The sequence below is a fragment of the Mastacembelus armatus genome, chromosome 7 (genome assembly GCF_900324485.2).
Source record: "Mastacembelus armatus chromosome 7, fMasArm1.2, whole genome shotgun sequence".
NCBI classification, from domain to species: domain Eukaryota; kingdom Metazoa; phylum Chordata; class Actinopteri; order Synbranchiformes; family Mastacembelidae; genus Mastacembelus; species Mastacembelus armatus.
In genome coordinates this window covers 17,850,756-17,868,696 of record NC_046639.1, presented here as the reverse complement: position 1 = coordinate 17,868,696, position 17,941 = coordinate 17,850,756, and the positions used below count along the sequence as shown (strand labels likewise).

The 17,941-nt window shown below is 40.0% G+C and overlaps 4 protein-coding genes across 4 annotated transcripts in view; 2 read left to right on the top strand and 2 right to left on the bottom strand.

The window, feature by feature from the left end:
- The first annotated feature begins 734 nt into the window (after positions 1–734).
- LOC113145195 (bryoporin-like) lies at positions 735–2,325 on the top strand. The gene is made up of 3 exons (XM_026331633.1): positions 735–841; positions 1,626–1,778; positions 1,869–2,325. Exons 2-3 carry the CDS (start codon positions 1,633–1,635, stop codon positions 2,323–2,325), a joined length of 603 nt encoding a protein of 200 aa, XP_026187418.1. The 5' UTR covers positions 735–841; positions 1,626–1,632.
- Positions 2,326–3,844: 1,519 nt separating this feature from the next.
- On the bottom strand, positions 3,845–8,855 carry LOC113145194 (replication factor C subunit 2-like). Its single transcript, XM_026331632.1, has 5 exons — positions 8,801–8,855; positions 7,348–7,452; positions 4,704–4,809; positions 4,521–4,622; positions 3,845–3,860 (listed from the first exon to the last, which is right to left on the bottom strand). The coding sequence occupies exons 1-5, from the start codon at positions 8,853–8,855 to the stop codon at positions 3,845–3,847; spliced, it is 384 nt and encodes a 127-aa protein (XP_026187417.1).
- Positions 8,856–12,178: 3,323 nt separating this feature from the next.
- Positions 12,179–12,848, top strand: LOC113145484 (bryoporin-like). Its single transcript, XM_026332271.2, has 2 exons — positions 12,179–12,324; positions 12,415–12,848. The coding sequence occupies exons 1-2, from the start codon at positions 12,179–12,181 to the stop codon at positions 12,836–12,838; spliced, it is 570 nt and encodes a 189-aa protein (XP_026188056.2). The 3' UTR covers positions 12,839–12,848.
- Positions 12,849–13,771: 923 nt separating this feature from the next.
- Positions 13,772–17,941, bottom strand: part of LOC113145485 (replication factor C subunit 2-like) — a 76,277-nt gene continuing 72,107 nt past the window's right edge. The window contains exons 2-3 of the mRNA XM_026332272.1: positions 13,991–14,096; positions 13,772–13,909 (exon numbers count right to left, since the gene is read on the bottom strand). Of these exons, the coding sequence (XP_026188057.1) occupies positions 13,804–13,909; positions 13,991–14,096 (212 nt within the window). The 3' untranslated portion in view covers positions 13,772–13,803. The remainder of the gene's footprint in view (positions 13,910–13,990; positions 14,097–17,941) is intronic.

Below are 17,941 nucleotides of genomic sequence, written 5' to 3'. Positions count from 1 at the left end.
AGCTGTGCCTGAATGTCCTATATATCACTATATTATCAGTTAATATAGGTACAAACTTAATTAGCTATAGGCCCCCATATATCGCTATATAGAGCCCTCTATATCACTATACAGGGCTCTATATAGTGATATAGAGGGCCCTATAGCAAATTGAGTTCACTATATAGTGCTGCATTATATAGTGACTGATGGGTTAGGGACTAGGGCGGACATTCGGACACAGCCTGTCTGGCTGTCCAGACTAACACTACAGGTCAAACATAAATGCAGTTTACTATGAATCACACTCCAACTTGTTTGGTGCCAACAACAGATCCAGCTATTCACTACCTTCATCCCAATGTTCCTCCTGTTGCCCCTTCGCTAAGACCTGCATAGGCCTGAACTACAGATACTAATACAGTCACACTGGTTAACAGTAGCTTCCTTCTTATAATAACAGTTGTTATGGTTGCTGGAAAATATTTAATTTAAGGCCCACGTGACTCTGACCTGCCCATCAATTTAATTTCCCAAATCTTATTCTATTTTAATTCAGGTATTTCCCTTTCTCTCTGTTCACTCAGTCTTCCTGGTACTTTCCACCAGCTTTCACTTCCCTACTGATCTGTGCACATAACTTTATTTCATTTCATGGGTTCTCTAACGAGGTATAAAGTTCATAAATATCTCAAACTTAATATTTGAGAGCAGTACTCTCAGAATTTACTTAGAACTGCTCACTTACATTCTTCTGAAACAGGATGTGTCCACACCTGTAGTCCTCCAACTATATAAACTGGGGAACATCCCAGTCTGACAGTCGAACCTTGCAGACATCCTTCAGACGTGTTCATACAAGGTAAGAAAGAAAGAAAACAACTGACCTTTTTTGCAACATAATGTTTAATTTACTAGATTTAGTGTTTCTATAGGTTAATGATTATAAGTATTTCAGACTGAGATACTTTAGTTGAGCATGTTAAGTTTTACTTATAACTGTTAACAAAGCTGGCTAAAGTATTTTACCTGGCTCTGGTACCTGCACTACTATATTTCTTTGATTGTCTGTCAGGCTGACAGCAGGCCTGAAGTTTCACAGCTGAACAGTAAACAAGTTGCACACTTTTTATTTATCTGTCAGAAAAGTGGTTCTGTTCAAATCTGAGTCATAAGTTACAACTTGACGTTTGTTTTAACCTTACATATAACAATAATTCAGTTTGTGACATGTTCCATGTGGACCGAATTTATTAAGCAACAAGCAGGTAATTGAATTCTGTGTGACATGGTGTGAGTGTTGCATCAGCTCACCTTTGGGGGCCCATCTCAGTCTTCTTTTGAAGACACCCTGGTCTCTTGTGTAATTTTTGGCTCTCTGTCAAAATAAGAACTTACACAAGTATTAAGAGTTTAACACTGTTTTAATCAAACAGAATACATTGGGTTTATATTGGATTTCTATGAACATATACCTATGTTCATTATATTTTAAACTTGAACTTAAAGCCTCAATTCAATTTTTACTCAGCATTCAGCTTACTCAGATATTCTTAATATCCTTAAGATGTAAAGAATGCACACATCATCACTTTAATTCCACCTCTTTCAACAACACAATGGTACATTATGGTCTCTTTGAACAGATCCATCATGGCTGATGTAGCAGGGGCAGCATCTGGAGTTATTGGGGCAGTAGTGTCTATTGGAAGTGCAATTGGTGAAGCTGTTCCGACACATCGCCAGTGCACCATTGAGCTTAAGAACAACTGTAAATGCTACAGTCTCTGTAATCCAAGGTATTTTACACATTTCTTTCAGCCATGTAAGTGCAACGTTCCCAAGTGATCTTTGATTAGTAATAACTGCTTTACTGTTTCTACACACAGGATGTATTTTGAGAGTGGGGGCTGTGCCGTACCTCCATCACCTTTCATTGAGTCTTCCACATCTGACATGATCCAGTTCTGCAAGACTCCTCATGCAGCACGTGGAGCTGTTGGTGTCTTCACTTATGAGCTCCTGCACAATGATACAAACCAGCACACAGAGAAAATTGCTGTCATGTACTCTGTGCCCTATGACTTCAGTCAGTACTCAAACTGGTATGCAGTGGGAGTCTTTGATAAGAGCAAAGAGTGTGATCGTGATCTTTATTATAATATGTATAATAACGAAGACAGCTCCTTTATCAGAGCTAAAGCCAGTGACCCATGTCTGATTTATGAAGGCAAACATGTCACCATAAGGGCAAGTATGTCAGATACCTACCAACCTATCATGAAGCTGCATGTGACTGACAAAATTATGTGCTGTGATTCTCCACAGTTTTACCTTTGCTCATAACCAGGAGAACACAACACAGGTGTAACTCTCAAAATGAGTCACACTTCTTTGACATGTTTTATTCAAAGAAAATCTCAGAGTGCTGTGACTAATGAGTTCAAACTAGTGATTTTCTAAATGAAGCTTCAGCATTAACATTTTAGACCTGTTTTAGTTAGTGAGGCCTTCATTATGTGATACTGTAGTTGTTTGCAAGGAGACAACAGCATTGTCCAGTAGCTGAACTTAGCTGTGTCTGAAATCACCCCCTAATAAGGGCCTGAGCACCTGCAGTGAAGGCTGTGGCCTATGGTTTCTGTAAGGATGATTATTGTTGTTGTTGTTTTCTCCTGCTGCTGAACGGGGACATTTTTGAACTGGTTCCCATGGACGAAAACTATGATAATATGATAAAATGTTATGTTATGTTACGATGACTTTTAATATCTCACCAAATAAAAAGGAAATGTGTCATAAATTCTTCATGCATTGTTTGAAAAGCATCAAACTTCACTTGTTATTGAGAATAATGACTATGATGATATACATAAGTGCAACATAACAAATTGACATAGCGACACCGTGTGGTAACAGAGAGAATGGCTTTTTAACCTGTCTTGCCTATTCATTTTGATATGATGGTCTTGTGGTCGGCACATAACTTCAGCTACACACACCAAACTTGGTAGGTCTATGGAACTCCCCAGGACCAACATTTTTTGTACATACATTGCTATAGCCACGCCCAACAGGAAATGACTAGAGTCAGTATTTAGGATTTTGTGTGTTTTGACATACAATGGAATTTAACATCCTCCTCCATATGTCTGAGGGTCGCTTTGCCATCAATTGGGAGGAAGCGCACGCGACACCGTGGGCCTTTCCTTTCCGCAGCTGGGGCAGTCGCAGGCGCCTAGTGCGCCTTTGTCGCCCTAAGTGCAGACTATGTCAAATATGGTGTATGTGATGTCAAGATGTTGCAGATGTCAAATTGTGAGCATTTTAGATAAGTTGTAATATGACAAAATTGCAGTATGATGAATTTACATATCTTAACAAGTAAACAGGAAACATGTAATAGATTCATTATGTATTGCTTGATAAGCATCAGACTTCACTGGTTATTGAGAATAATGACTATGATGATAATCACATGTGCAACACAGCAGAAACAGTATAATTACACATTACAGCTTAATAAAACCTGCTGAACTATAGTCATCCAATATTTCTCAGTATGTTGTGAAGCTGTGTGTCCATTTCTAAAGGGGCCTGATGTGTCTGGCTTCTCCTGCCAAAGCTTCAGTCTGAGGATCTCACATGGACCAGACTCCAGAACCAGAACAGAGTGAATGTTTGTTGTAAAGGCTTGGACCCTGTTCCTCCTCACACTGAATCTGTGACATGGACCCATCAGGCGTCAGGATCAGTTTGGACCCTGATGGTCTGTATACATGGTACACTAAGAATTTACAGTTTTTGAACTAGGAACACAGTTCACACAGTTCAGACTGAACAGACATTTTTACACTGGGTTGTGTCAGTGCTGGAGCAGCCTGACAGCATAGGAGGACACAGACAGAACTGAGCCAAAACTGACTGAAAATCAGAACAACCAACCAACACTCAGTGTTAATCCTACACAGTCAGAGTAAAGTACTGCTAAGAAATCTGTACTGTTACTTCAGGAACATTGGCTGGGACCTGAGAGACTGTGGCTTTCTGTCCACCAGAGGTCAGAGATGCGTCAGCGTGCAGAGTCACAGGTCAGCAGTGAGAACAACCTTTACCCACAGTGGGGAAATTCACATAATCACACCAGCAGGTAAGACACAAGATACAAAATAGGAGCAGGATAAGAAAATGAAAAACAAGCTATTTTCTATGAAAATATATTACAAATGGAAAAAATATAACACAATTTAGAGTCACCAATCAACCTGACATACATGTTTTTAGACTGTAGGAGGAAACCAGAGTACCTGGAGTAAACCCACGCAAACACAGGGAGAACATGCAAACTCCACACAGAAAGGCCAGGTTGCAAACCCAGGACCTTCTTGCTGTGAGGCAACAGTGCTAACCACTCAGCCAGCATAACTGGGCTAAAGTCAGTCTGACAATCTCAAAACATAACAGCGAGCTGTGCTCAGCCGCACAGCAGTCCTCAATAACAACAGTGTCGCTTCCTGTCTTGTCACTTCCTGTCGGCTCACCTGTCAGCTTCATCCAGGAGGATGATCTTGTGTCGTCCTTTGGGCAGTGTGACTTTCTGCTGAGCAAACATCTTGATCTTGTTCCTCACCACGTCAATTCCCCTGCAGACACCAGCAGAGCCACCATCAGGTCACATGCTTACGTTACATGATTTTCCTACAGCATCATGTTCCCAGTCTCACCTGTCGTTTGAGGCGTTGAGCTCCAGCACGGCGTCCTTCATGGGGGCTCCCAGCAGAGCTCGGGCCAAACACAAGATGCTGGTGGTCTTTCCTGTGCCGGGAGGACCTGAACCACAACAGTCATTAGTTTTTGTCATTTATAGTCATGCCATAAAATCTATGTTCCAAATGTCCCATCAGACCCTCACAGACTTCAGCATAAAGAGGTTTATATATCATATGGTGCTATATCAATAAGAATCCATTCATTCTGTTTCCTGTTCGTTTCCAAAATAGAAGCTTCCTTAAAGGCACAGTAACATTTAGCTGCTACATGTCCAGTTATTTCTACACAACTCAGACAAACTATTCAGCAGAAATGGTGAATTAATGTTTCCAACCATAACCAATGATTAATATATTCTCATTGGAGTTTACTTCTGGAAGTCAACAATCAGGGTTTCTTCTCATCTTTTTCAGTGGTATGTGGACTCACTAATGCCCCTAAAAGGCTCCTATAAAAAACTGTATACTCAACAAAGGTTTTATATCAAGCTTCCATGAACACTGAGAAACAAAATCCATTCCCTGCATTTTTCTGAAAAAAAGATTCACTTTACTTTTAGTAAAGACTCTACACAGTCCTCTGTGTTTATCTGCTTATTTATCTGCTCTCTGGAAATTGATCTCAACTGAAGAGATTCCAGACTAATTATTCGGCTGTGTCTGAATGTTCTATATATCACTATATAGGGCCCTATATAGTTAGTACACCCAAAAGTCAAGTTAAGTTATACCTTTTAAGAAAACAACTATGATGAGATAAATTCATTTCTATCACTAAATTATTAAAACAATAATAGAGTTCGTAGCGTTAGAATTATATTAGAGTATAATTAGAGTTTGAAACAGGAAGTCCACCAAATGACGTCTACATGCGCCGGCGGCCCGTGCTACGTCATAATCTGCGACAGAAAAAAAGTAGTGGGTGAGTGTCCAAAACTGATTAAAGTTTTAAATGAAATATATCCAACCAATGAATTTTTGAGACAGAAATTTAATTTGGAGGTGAATCAATGTTCCTTCTGTGTAAGTGAAATTGAAGATCTCAATCATCTGTTCTTTCATTGTTAGTTTGTATCTTCCTTTTGGAGAGATGTACAGAGCTGGATTCAGGGGAGAAGATTTAAGCTACCTCCTCTAAATTTGGATATGGTGAAATTTGGAATTTTTCTGGAAGATAAAAAGGCTATTTAGTTATAAACAATCTTTTATTGCTGGGTAAATTTGTTATTCATAAACGCAGATATCTGAAACTGAAACCCCGTCTTAACCATTGGAGGAATGAGGTGAACCTTTGGTACAGTTCTCTGGAACATATTGAAAACAAAAAGATGTTGAAATGTGTGTACTGCTGAATGAGTTTGATTTGATTTAACCTCTTTGTTTCCTTTGTTTTTTTTTTTTTTTGTTTGTCCTTTATATTTTGTTAGTTTATTTGTTTTTGGGGTTTTTTTTACATTTTGTTAGCTGTGCTACGACTGCTTTATGAATGCTTGAACTTGTATCTCAAGATGATTGATGTCTTGTTGTGTTGTATATTTTTGTTGTCAATAAAAAAATTTAAAAAAAAAAGAGTATCCAAAACTGTTAGCTAATTGAGTTCACTATATAGTGCTGCATTGACCTGGACCTGACTGATGCGTTAGGGACTGGGGAGTACGGTGGCCGACAAGGGTAAACGCACTGCAACAACGAAACACCTGCAAGAAAGAAACGCTGCAACATCGAAAACACCTGCGAGAGAGAAAACACAACGGAAGTGCACCAGGCCGATAGGGGGACCCCGAACTCAGGGATGCTATGAACAAAGAACTTTTACAGAGGCAAGAGAGACATGTAGATATAAGCCGCGTCTCATTTCGGAGGCTGCACGATGAGACGCAGCTTATAGTTTTGAATGGCAACAGAATGAGCGTCCTCTGATGATTGTTCTCATGTGCTAAAAATGTTCTATTACATTTGTTTACTTGATCAAAAGTGTCATAGAACGTTGGGAGACATAACTATAAGGCTAAAAATGCAACGAACTGGAAGACAGGTTTTTATCTTCTTCTCTGCTTGTAACAACAAATAAAAATAAACAGCAAACTCCGTGTACTCAGCTTTGTGATGAGTCTTGTGATGTTTTATCAAACTGCTGGTATTGAACCACGTGTTCTCTTTGCCTCCCCTGGACGCCTGAGCAGCAGACAGCTTGTATCTCCCGCCGCGGGAGCGCGCATGCGTTCAAAGTAAAGGTGTACCTGCGTTGTTAGACTTAACTATTAGCTAAGCTAACGAGAAAACAGTAACACGTGGATTCTTTAGTCATCGTATCGAATATAGTTCTCTCCTTGATATTTTCTATTGTCTTTTAGTTTGTTTATCTTTCTGTCCAAAGGAATATTATTCTAACATTATTTACATATTTCTGACTTTACCTGCTAACACCTGGCTCCATGTTAAACACACCTGTACAGCTGACCTGTGCAGTACTCTGAGAGTATAAATACTCAGGATTATAGACTGCAGTACAATGACACTGGCTGATTCTGACCCAGGTTTCTAGCAGACCTATAACGGGAGCATCATAATCCTCCTCGGTGTTTCTCCTCCGACTTACCTGCTATGATGATGTTCGGGACGTTGCCCTCCCTGGCGAACACCTCCAGGCGGCTCACCGTCTCCTCGTAAACACTTGGATGTTGACGTAAATTAACTTGTTGAATTATTATTACAATAAGTCAGTTAGTTTGTCTCTACAACATAAAGTGACTTAAAGAGGTGAACTATCAGCTTTGTATGTTTGTATAGAGACGTTATCAGCAACATGGAAATTATATCAAATGGTTTTGTAGAAAAAAATAAGACTAAAATGTTACGTGTGATTTTTTTTAAAATTTAAAACCAACAAAAACCAAACAACAAAAGGTTTGCAGAACTAAATCTAAAAATTATCTACCTGACATGTAAAAACTACCGACAAACCTTGACTTCGGTGATCGACAAGGCCAAACGCGCCGCAACAACCAAAACACGAAAGAAACGCTACAACGGAAGTGCGCCAGGCCTGTAGGGGGACCCCGATCTCAGGGAGGCTATGAACAAAGTTTGGCTGCTGCGTTTCTATTTGCAGCGTTTGTCTCCTGCATGTGTTTTGGCTGTTAGGGCGTTTTTGTATTTGCAGCGTTGGGCCGTTGCGGCGCTTTTGCCCTTGTCGGCCACCGTACTTTACACATATAAAGATATGACACAAGCTTGACGCTAAAACCCCAAAAAACAAACAAACAAATAAAAAAAACGGGACAAGGCCCCTGTGAAGACCCAGGACACACTGGAGGGGCTATGTCTCTCGGCTGGCCTGGGATTGCCTCGGTATCCCCCTGGAAGTGCTGGAATTGACCAGGGAGAAGGAAGTCTGGGCATCCCTGCTCAGGCTACTGCCCCCATGGAAGAAAATGGATGGATAGAAAAAACACAAAAAATACTTGTTTATTTGACCATCCTCTATACTGCTTAGTTCAATTTAGGGTGGGGGGTTGTAGCCAATCCCAGCATGCACTGGGTGAGAGATGGGTCCACCAGGGTTCAAACCAACAAAGTGCTGCTGAGAGGACAAAGTGACACCACTGCACTACTGCCCACACTGTTTATGTCATCTGCGTAATTTTTAGGCATTTTTTAATTATTATAGGCCCCTAATAGATTAGATTTTAATATTCAATTTTTATTTTCCATTTATCTTGGCCCTGATAATCCTGAGTATTACAATATAATAGTTTGTCCCCTGCCAAAAAAATCGCAATTTTACTGTTTGACATACATTTAAATGGCAAATCCAACAAAAACCAAAAATATTAATCCCTCAAACTTTTATTTCAAACTAAAACTAAAAGATAAGACAAAACCAGATTTTCCACAGTCTGTTCATTGATAAACTCAGGTTGAAGATCAGTGAATTTTTCATGGATTATGATGCTAGACTCATGCTATATCACATCTGCCTGGTCCTGTCTTTTCGTTGACCAGAGGAAGAAAATTATCTGTCAGTGAATCAGATCCACACTGCAATTTACACTGCATGTCCATGTCCAGGTACATGGACATGGACATGGACACAGACACAGACATGTTCGTATCCACGGACATTTACACGGACATGTCCATACAAATCTTGTCTGAAATGTCTTGTCCATACAAAGAATTAAGACCAATAGGGAGAAAACTGGCAAAGCCACATAAAAACTACAGTTTTGTTCTTCCTCACATGTCCCTGTCCATTAAAAGACTGTAAGTAAAAACCTGTAAGTAGAGACCTGTAAGTAAAAACCACAATGACTGTGGTGTAAATGCCGATGTTGTTAAAGGGAAAGTTTGCCAGCAAGTCCTTCATCTTCGGAGAACAGTTTGTATCCGTTGAGAGCTGCAGGTTGAAACAGGAATATGTATGAGCAGACACGCCACAGTGCCAAAAACTTTGCATTTGTTTATTTCCTTATTGAAAACAGAGGCTGCATCTGATCCTTCAGTCCAGATTCGAAATATTTCCAAAGATTGATTTATTTATCAGAGCATGAACCCAGTGTCAGAGCATGTCACTGGTGCCAAACACATAAAGGCAATAAAGTTCAGTAACAAAACGGTCCTGTACGGTGTATGGTCCTGATTACAACTGAACTGTAATGACCCAGTGGGCCCAAGGAGGACGAGTTCTTGCCCAACATTTCCAAAATTAGGAACATCCTGTCTCAAAATGAAGCAGAAATACTAGTCTATGCATTTGTTACTTCAAGGCTGGAATACTGTAACTCATTACTATCTGGATGTCCCAGTAACTCCATAAAAAGGCTCCATTTAATCCAGAATGCTGCAGCCAGAGCTCTGACAGGAACTCTTGGAGTCCCTATAGTAATGTTGAAGGGGGTTTACAGTGGTTTGCAGGTGAAAGGTGCTGAATAATGTGATTGGAATCAAACCCGCTGAATAATGTTTAATTTCTTTTTGAATGATGTTTAATGTTTAATTTTTAATAATTCATACTTTTTATGAATCTGAGACATGTGGAGTTGGACATTTTGTCAACCCTCAGATTGTGGTTTTTAGTATTTGCAATATGCACAATCATCCTGTAAACAGTTCAGAGCAAACTTCCTCATGTGAGAATCACTTTTTGTTTTTCTGTTAGAACATATTAGGTTATGCTTCCTCACTATGTTTTCATTCCAAAGGGCTGTATAGATGCCACAGCATGAGAAAGACAAAACACCACCAGTTTAGATGTCTACTGTATGATACAGCAAAGATACGTAACACAAGTTTGTCTGAGTGCTAGCAGTTGCTTATTATAAATCAAGCAATTACAGAGCAAAAAATTCATGTTGTTATGAGTGGTGTTTCAGGCTATACAGCAAAGGTCTATATTCACTCTCTCTTGGCTTTGTACATGTGAAGAAACTCAATTCATTTCAGTTAAGAAAAAGGAATCACTTCCTTGTGTCTGCTTTTTGACACTCACACATTGTTTTATGTAAATTGCAGTGTGGAGTTTAACATATACTGAGCCTATATATTATTACATTTGGTAACTTTTTCCTCACATTCCAGTTGAATGCAATAACACTAGATGTGTGGGCAAAAGGTAGAAGCAGACATGCTAGATAAGATATTAATCGTATAGAAAGTACATTTTGCATTTTGGTTGAAGTACTAACTGTATGTCAGCAGTGAGAATCTTAACCTCTTAGGACCTGGCGTCCACATGCATGCACATCACATTTAGGGTTATATTACCAGATCATGTCAAAAGATGATGCTTAGTTTTTAGTTCCAATAAGCCCAAATAGCAAAGACAAATAAAAAATGCATATCAAACTAGAGCTCGGGTCTTAAGAGGTTAAGCCTCTCATTCACAGCACAGAGAGAGTGCAGGTGTAACAACAATAAGATGACTGGCAGTTACTGGAATAAATAGAATTTTATCAAAAAGAAAAAATATGAACTGACATGGCCGACAGGGCTACAGGGCAAATACAGAATTCTAAAACAGTCTTTCCCATTCAAAAGAGAGAATGAAGTTTGAAACATCTGTGATTCCAGCAGATAAATCTGATTTACAGTGTGCACAACAACGCTACTAATGCTACTGAACGGGTTCTCAAAGTTCAGTGATGCAATCATAACAGTTTTTAAATTCTATTTCTTCAGCCTTTGTCCCAGAGCCAGGACCATTAGTTTTTTTCCTTTATTTGCAGTAGATGTCCTGAACTTTTATTTCCTCACATTTTTGTAAATAAAAAAACATTTTTTTTTTTTAAATAAAAGCCATTGTCTTTTTTTTAACCAATTACTCAATTAACCTTTTTATCTGTTATTCTTCCAAACCGGTGCAGTCACATTCTAACTACTTCTAAGGGCACATTCTTCTGAAACAGGATGTGTCCACACCTGTAGTCCTCCAACTATATAAACTGGGGAACATCTCTGACAGTCGGACCTTGCAGACATCCTTCACACGTGTTCATACAAGGTAAGAAAGAAAGAAAACAATGACCTTTTTGCAACATAATGTCTAATTTACTAGATTTAGTGTTTCTATAGGCTAATGATTATAAGTATTTCAGACTGAGATACTTTAGTTGAGCATGTTAAGTTTAACTTAGAACTGTTAACAAAGCTGGCTAAAGTATTTTACCTGGCTCTGGTAGCTGCACTACTATATTTCTTTGATTGTCTGTCAGGCTGACAGCAGGCCTGAAGTTTTACAGCTGAACAGTAAACAAGTTGCACAGTTTTTATTTATCTGTCAGAAAAGTGGTTCTGTTCAAATCTGAGTCATAAGTTACAACTTGACATGTTTGCTATAACTTTACATATAACAATAATTCAGTTTGTGACACGTTCCATGTGGACCGAATTTATTATGCAACAAGCAGATATTTGAATTAAACAGAGTCAGTAGTGCAGCCTCTTGGCAGCCTTTCACCCAAAGAGAGCTATTGGTGGCTTAAAATATTACCATTCCTACATGGCTCTTACACACATAAAGGCAATAAAGTTCGGTAACAAAACTCTAATGGTCCTGATTACAACTGAACTGTAATGACCCAGTGGGCCCAAGGAGGACGAGTTCTTGCCCAACATTGCCAAAATTAGGAACATCCTGTCTCAAAATGATGCAGAAAAACTAGTCTATGCATTTGTTACTTCAAGGCTAGAATACTGTAACTCATTACTTTCTGGATGTCCCAGTAGCTCCATTAGTATTTGCAATATGCACAATCAACCTGTAAACAGTTCAGAGCAAACTTCCTCATCAATTCAATTCTTACTCAGCATTCAACTTAATGTCCTATTCTTAATATCCTCAAGATGTAAAGAATGCACACATCATCACTTTAATGCCACCTCTTTCAACAACACAATGGCACATTATGGTCTCTTTGAACAGATCCATCATGGCTGATGTAGCAGGGGCAGCATCTGGAGTTATTGGTGCAGCAGTGTCTATTGGAAGTGCAATTGGTGAAGCTGCTCCGACACATCGCCAGTGCACCATTGAGCTTAAGAACAAATGTAAACGCTACAGTCTCTGTAATCCAAGGTATTTTACACATTTCTTTCAGCCATGTAAGTGCAACGTTCCCAAGTGATCTTTGATTAGTAATAACTGCTTTACCGTTTCTACACACAGGATGTATTTTGAGAGTGGAGGCTGTGCTGTACCTCCATCACCTTTCATTGATTCTTCCACATCTGACATGATCCAGTTCTGCAAGACTGCTCATACAGCACGGGGAGCTGTTGGTGTCTTCACTTATGAGCTCCTGCACAATGATACAAACCAGCACACAGAGAAAATTGCTGTCATGTACTCTGTGCCCTATGACTTCAATATGCACTCAAACTGGTATGCAGTGGGAGTCTTTATTAAGAGCAAAGAGTGTAATCGTGATCTTTATTATAATATGTATAATAACGAAGACAGCTCCTTTATCAGAGCTAAAGCCAGTGACCCATGTCTGATTTATAAAGGCAGACATGTCACCATAAGGGCAAGTATGTCAGATGCCTTCCAACCTGTCATGAAGCTGCAGGTGACTGACAACATAAAGTAAGTGACAAAAATGTGTGTTGTTTGTATCTTTAAATGCTGTTGTATTACTGTATTCATTTATATTCATTTGCATTGGTGTATTTTTAAGCTTTTCAGCAGCAGATATTTTGGATTTAATGCTCTATGTAAAATGTTGGGACAATCTTAATGGGTTAATAAAGTTGGTTAATACTGAAATTGCAAAGAAAAATTTTGTGCTCAACATATTTCGTCATAAGCGCTAAAAAACTTTTTCAAGTGCATGAATAACTTTCTCACATGCAAAGCCACACACCTGCCTGTATAAGGTTGCTCCCACATGCACAGCTCAGACTGAACAGACATTTTTACACTGGGTTGTGTCAGTGCTGGAGCAGCCTGACAGCACAGGGGGACACAGACAGAACTGAGCCAAAACTGACTGAAAATCAGAACAACCAACTAACACTCAGTGTTAATCCCACACAGTCAGAGTAAAGTACTGCTAAGAAATCTGTACTGTTACTTCAGGAACATTGGCTGGGACCTGACAGACTGTGGCTTTCTGTCCACCAGAGGTCAGAGATGCTTCAGCGTGCAGAGTCACAGGTCAGCAGTGAGAACAACCTTTACCCACAGTGGGGAAATTCACATAATCACACCAGCAGGTAAGACACAAGATACAAATAGGAGCAGGATAAGAAAATGAAAAACAAGCTATTTACTATAAAAATATATTACAAATGGAAAAAATATAACACAATTTAGAGTCACCACTCAACCTGACATACATGTTTTTAGACTGTAGGAGGAAACCGGAGTACCTGGAGTAAACCCACGCAAGCACAGGGAGAACATGCAAACTCCACACGCCACCATGCTGGCTGAGTGGGAAACTGGGCTAAAGTCAGTCTGACAATCTCAAAACATAACAGCGAGCTGTGCTCAGCCGCACAGCAGTCCTCAATAACAACAGTGTCGTTTCCTGTCTTGTCACTTCCTGTCGGCTCACCTGTCCGCTTCATCCAGGATGATGATCTTGTGTAGTCCTTTGGGCAGTGTGACTTTCTGCTGAGCAAACATCTCGATCTTGTTCCTCACCACGTCAATTCCCCTGCAGACACCAGCAGAGCCACCATCAGGTCACATGCTTACGTTACATGATTCTCCTACAGCATCATGTTCCCAGTCTCACCTGTCGTTTGAGGCGTTGAGCTCCAGCACGGCGTCCTTCATGGAGGCTCCCAGCAGAGCTCGGGCCAAACACAAGATGCTGGTGGTCTTTCCTGTGCCGGGAGGACCTGAACCACAAGAGTCATACCATTAGTTTTTGTCATTTATAGTCATGCCATAAAATCTTTGTTCCAAATGTCCCATCAGACCCTCACAGACTTCAGCATAAAGACATCTGTAACATTTTAGAATCCATACATTCTGTTTCCTGTTTGTTTACAAAATAGAAGCTTCCTTAAAAGCACAGTAACATTTAGCTGCTACATGTCCAGTTATTTCTACACAACTCAGACAAACTATTCAACAGAAATGGTGAATTAATGTTTCCAACCATAACCCATGATTAATATATTCTCATTGGAGTCCATACAAATCTTGTCTGAAATGTCTTGTCCATACAAAGAATTAAGACCAATAGGGAGAAAACCGGCAAAGCCACATAAAAACTACAGTTTTCTTCTTCCTCACATGTCCCTGTCCATCAAAAGACTGTAAGTAAAAACCTGTAAGTAGAGACTGTAAGTAAAAACCACAATGACTGTGGTGTAAATGCCGATGTTGTTAAAGGGAAAGTTTGCCAGCAAGTCCTTCATCTTCGGAGAACAGTTTGTATCCGTTGAGAGCTGCAGGTTGAAACAGGAATATGTATGAGCAGACACGCCACAGTGCCAAAAACTTTGCATTTGTTTATTTCCTTATTGAAAACAGAGGCTGCACCTGATCCTTCAGTCCAGATTCGAAATATTTCCAAAGATTGATTTATTTATCAGAGCATGAACCCAGTGTCAGAGCACGTCACTGGTGCCAAACACATAAAGGCAATAAAGTTCAGTAACAAAACGGTCCTGTACGGTGTATGGTCCTGATTACAACTGAACTGTAATGACCCAGTGGGCCCAAGGAGGACGAGTTCTTGCCCAGCATTGCCAAAATTAGGAACATCCTGTCTCAAAATGAAGCAGAAATACTAGTCTATGCATTTGTTACTTCAAGGCTGGAATACTGTATCTCATTACTATCTGGATGTCCCAGTAACTCCATAAAAAGGCTCCATTTAATCCAGAATGCTGCAGCCAGAGCTCTGACAGGAACTCTTGGAGTCCCTATAGTAATGTTGAAGGGGGTTTACAGTGGTTTGCAGGTGAAAGGTGCTGAATAATGTGATTGGAATCAAACCCGCTGAATAATGTTTAATTTCTTTTTGAATGATGTTTAATGTTTAATTTTTAATAATTCATACTTTTTATGTTCTGAGACATGTGGAGTTGGACATTTTGTCAACCCTCAGATTGTGGTTTTTAGTATTTGCAATATGCACAATCATCCTGTAAACAGTTCAGAGCAAACTTCCTCATGTGAGAATCACTTTTTGTTTTTCTGTTAGAACATATTAGGTTATGCTTCCTCACTATGTTTCCATTCCAAAGGGCTGTATAGATGCCACAGCATGAGAAAGACAAAACACCACCAGTTTAGATGTCTACTGTATGATACAGCAAAGATACGTAACACAAGTTTGTCTGAGTGCTAGCAGTTGCTTATTATAAATCAAGCAATTACAGAGCAAAAAATTCATGTTGTTATGAGTGGTGTTTCAGGCTATACAGAAAAGGTCTATATTCACTCTCTCTTGGCTTTGTACATGTGAAGAAACTCAATTCATTTCAGTTAAAAAAAGGAATCACTTCCTTGTGTCTGCTTTTTGACACCCACACTTTGACACATTGTTTTATGTAAATTGCAGTGTGGAGTTTAACATATACTGAGCCTATATATTATTACATTTGGTAACTTTTTCCACTGGTGACCTGTCCAGGGTGTACCCCTGCCTTTCACCCGAGAGAGAGCTGGGATAGGCTCCAGCAGATCCCCGTGACCCTGGCTTTCAGGAAAAAGCGGGTATAGAAGATGGATGGATGGATGGTAACTTTTTCCTCACATTCCAGTTGAATGCAATAACACCAGATGTGTGGGCAAAAGGTAGAAGCAGACATGCTAGATAAGATATTAATCGTATAGAAAGTACATTTCGCATTTAGGTTGAAGTACTAACTGTATGTCAGCAGTGAGAATCTTAAGCCTCTCATTCACAGCACAGAGAGAGTGCCGGTGTAACAATGATAACATGACTGGCAGTTACTGGAATAAATATAATTTTAGCAAAAAGAAAAAATATGAACTGACATGGGCTACAGGGCAAATACAGAATTCTTTCCCATTCAAAACAGAGAATGAAGTTTGGAACATTTGTGATTCCAGCAGATAAATCAGAGTGCACAACAACGCTACTAATGCTACTGAACGGGTTTGAAAAGTTCATTGACGCAATCATAACAGTTTTAAAACTCTGGAGCGTCAACCGTTGTCCCAGAGCCAGGACCATTTGTTTTTTTCCATTATTTGTAGTAGATATCCTGAACTTTTGTTTCCTCGCATTTTTTGTAAATAAAAGCCATTGTCTTTTTTTTTAACCAATTACTCAGTTAACCTTTTTATCTGACATTCTTCCACACATGCAGTGTGTGCAGTGTGCAGTCACATTATCTTCTTTTCTTCTTCTCCTTTCGGCTGCTCCCTTCAGGGGTCGCCACAGTGAATCATCTACCTCCATTTAACCCTATCCTCTGTATCCTCCTCACCCACACCAACTATCCTCATGTCCTCCTTCACTACATCCAAGAACCTCCTCTTTGGTCTTCCTCTAGGCCTCCTTCCTGGCAGCTCTAACCTCAGCATCCTTTTACCAATGTATTCACTGTCCCTCCTCTGAACATGTCCAAACCATCTCAATCTGGCTTCCCTGGCTTTTTCTCCAAAACATCTAACATGAGCTGTCCCTCTGATGTCCTCATCCCTGATCCTATCCGTCCTCGTCACTCCCAGAGAGAACCTCAACATCTTCAGCTCTGCTACCTCCAGCTCTGCCTCCTGTCTTTTTCTCAGTGCCACTGTCTCTAAACCAGACAACATTGCTGGTCTCACCACTGTCTTGTCCACCTTTCCTTTCATTCTTGCTGACACTCTTTTGTCACACATCACACCTGACACTTTCCTCCACCTGTTCCAACCTGCTTGCACACGTCTCTTCACTTCTTTTCCACACTCTCCGTTGCTCTGGACTGTTGACCCTAGGTACCTCCAACTACTTGAGTCCCTCTCATTTACACACATGGACTCTGTTTTACTGCGGCTAACTTTCATTCCTCTCCTTTCCAGAGCAAACCTCCACCTCTCTAGATTTTCCTCCACCTGCGCCCTGCTCTCACTACAGATGACAATGTCATCTGCAAACATCATGGTCCACAGAGATTCCTGTCTAACCTCATCTGTCAGCCTGTCCATCACCACAGCAAACAAGAAGGGGCTCAAAGCCGATCCTTGGTGCAGCCCACCTCCACATTGAACTCCTGTTATCCCTAAAGCACACCTCACCACTGTCTTACAGCTCTCCTACATGTCCTGACTGGTGCAGTCACATTATAACTGCTTGTAAGGGCACATTCTTCTGAAACAGGATGTGTCCACACCTGTACTCCTCCAACTATATAAACTGGGGAACATCTCTGACAGTCAGACCTTGCAGACATCCTTCACACGTGTTCATACAAGGTAAGAAAGAAAGAAAACACTAAGGAAATGATATTTTGCAACATAATGTTTAATTTACTAGATTTAGTGTTTCTATAGGCTAATGATTATAAGTATTTCAGACTGAGATACTTTAGTTGAGCATGTTAAGTTTAACTTATAACTGTTAACAAAGCTGGCTAAAGTATTTTACCTGGCTCTGGTACCTGCACCACTATATTTCTTTGATTGTCTGTCAGGCTGACAGCAGGCCTGAAGTTTTACAGCTGAACAGTAAACAAGTTGCACAGTTTTTATTTATCTGTCAGAAAAGTGGTTCTGTTCA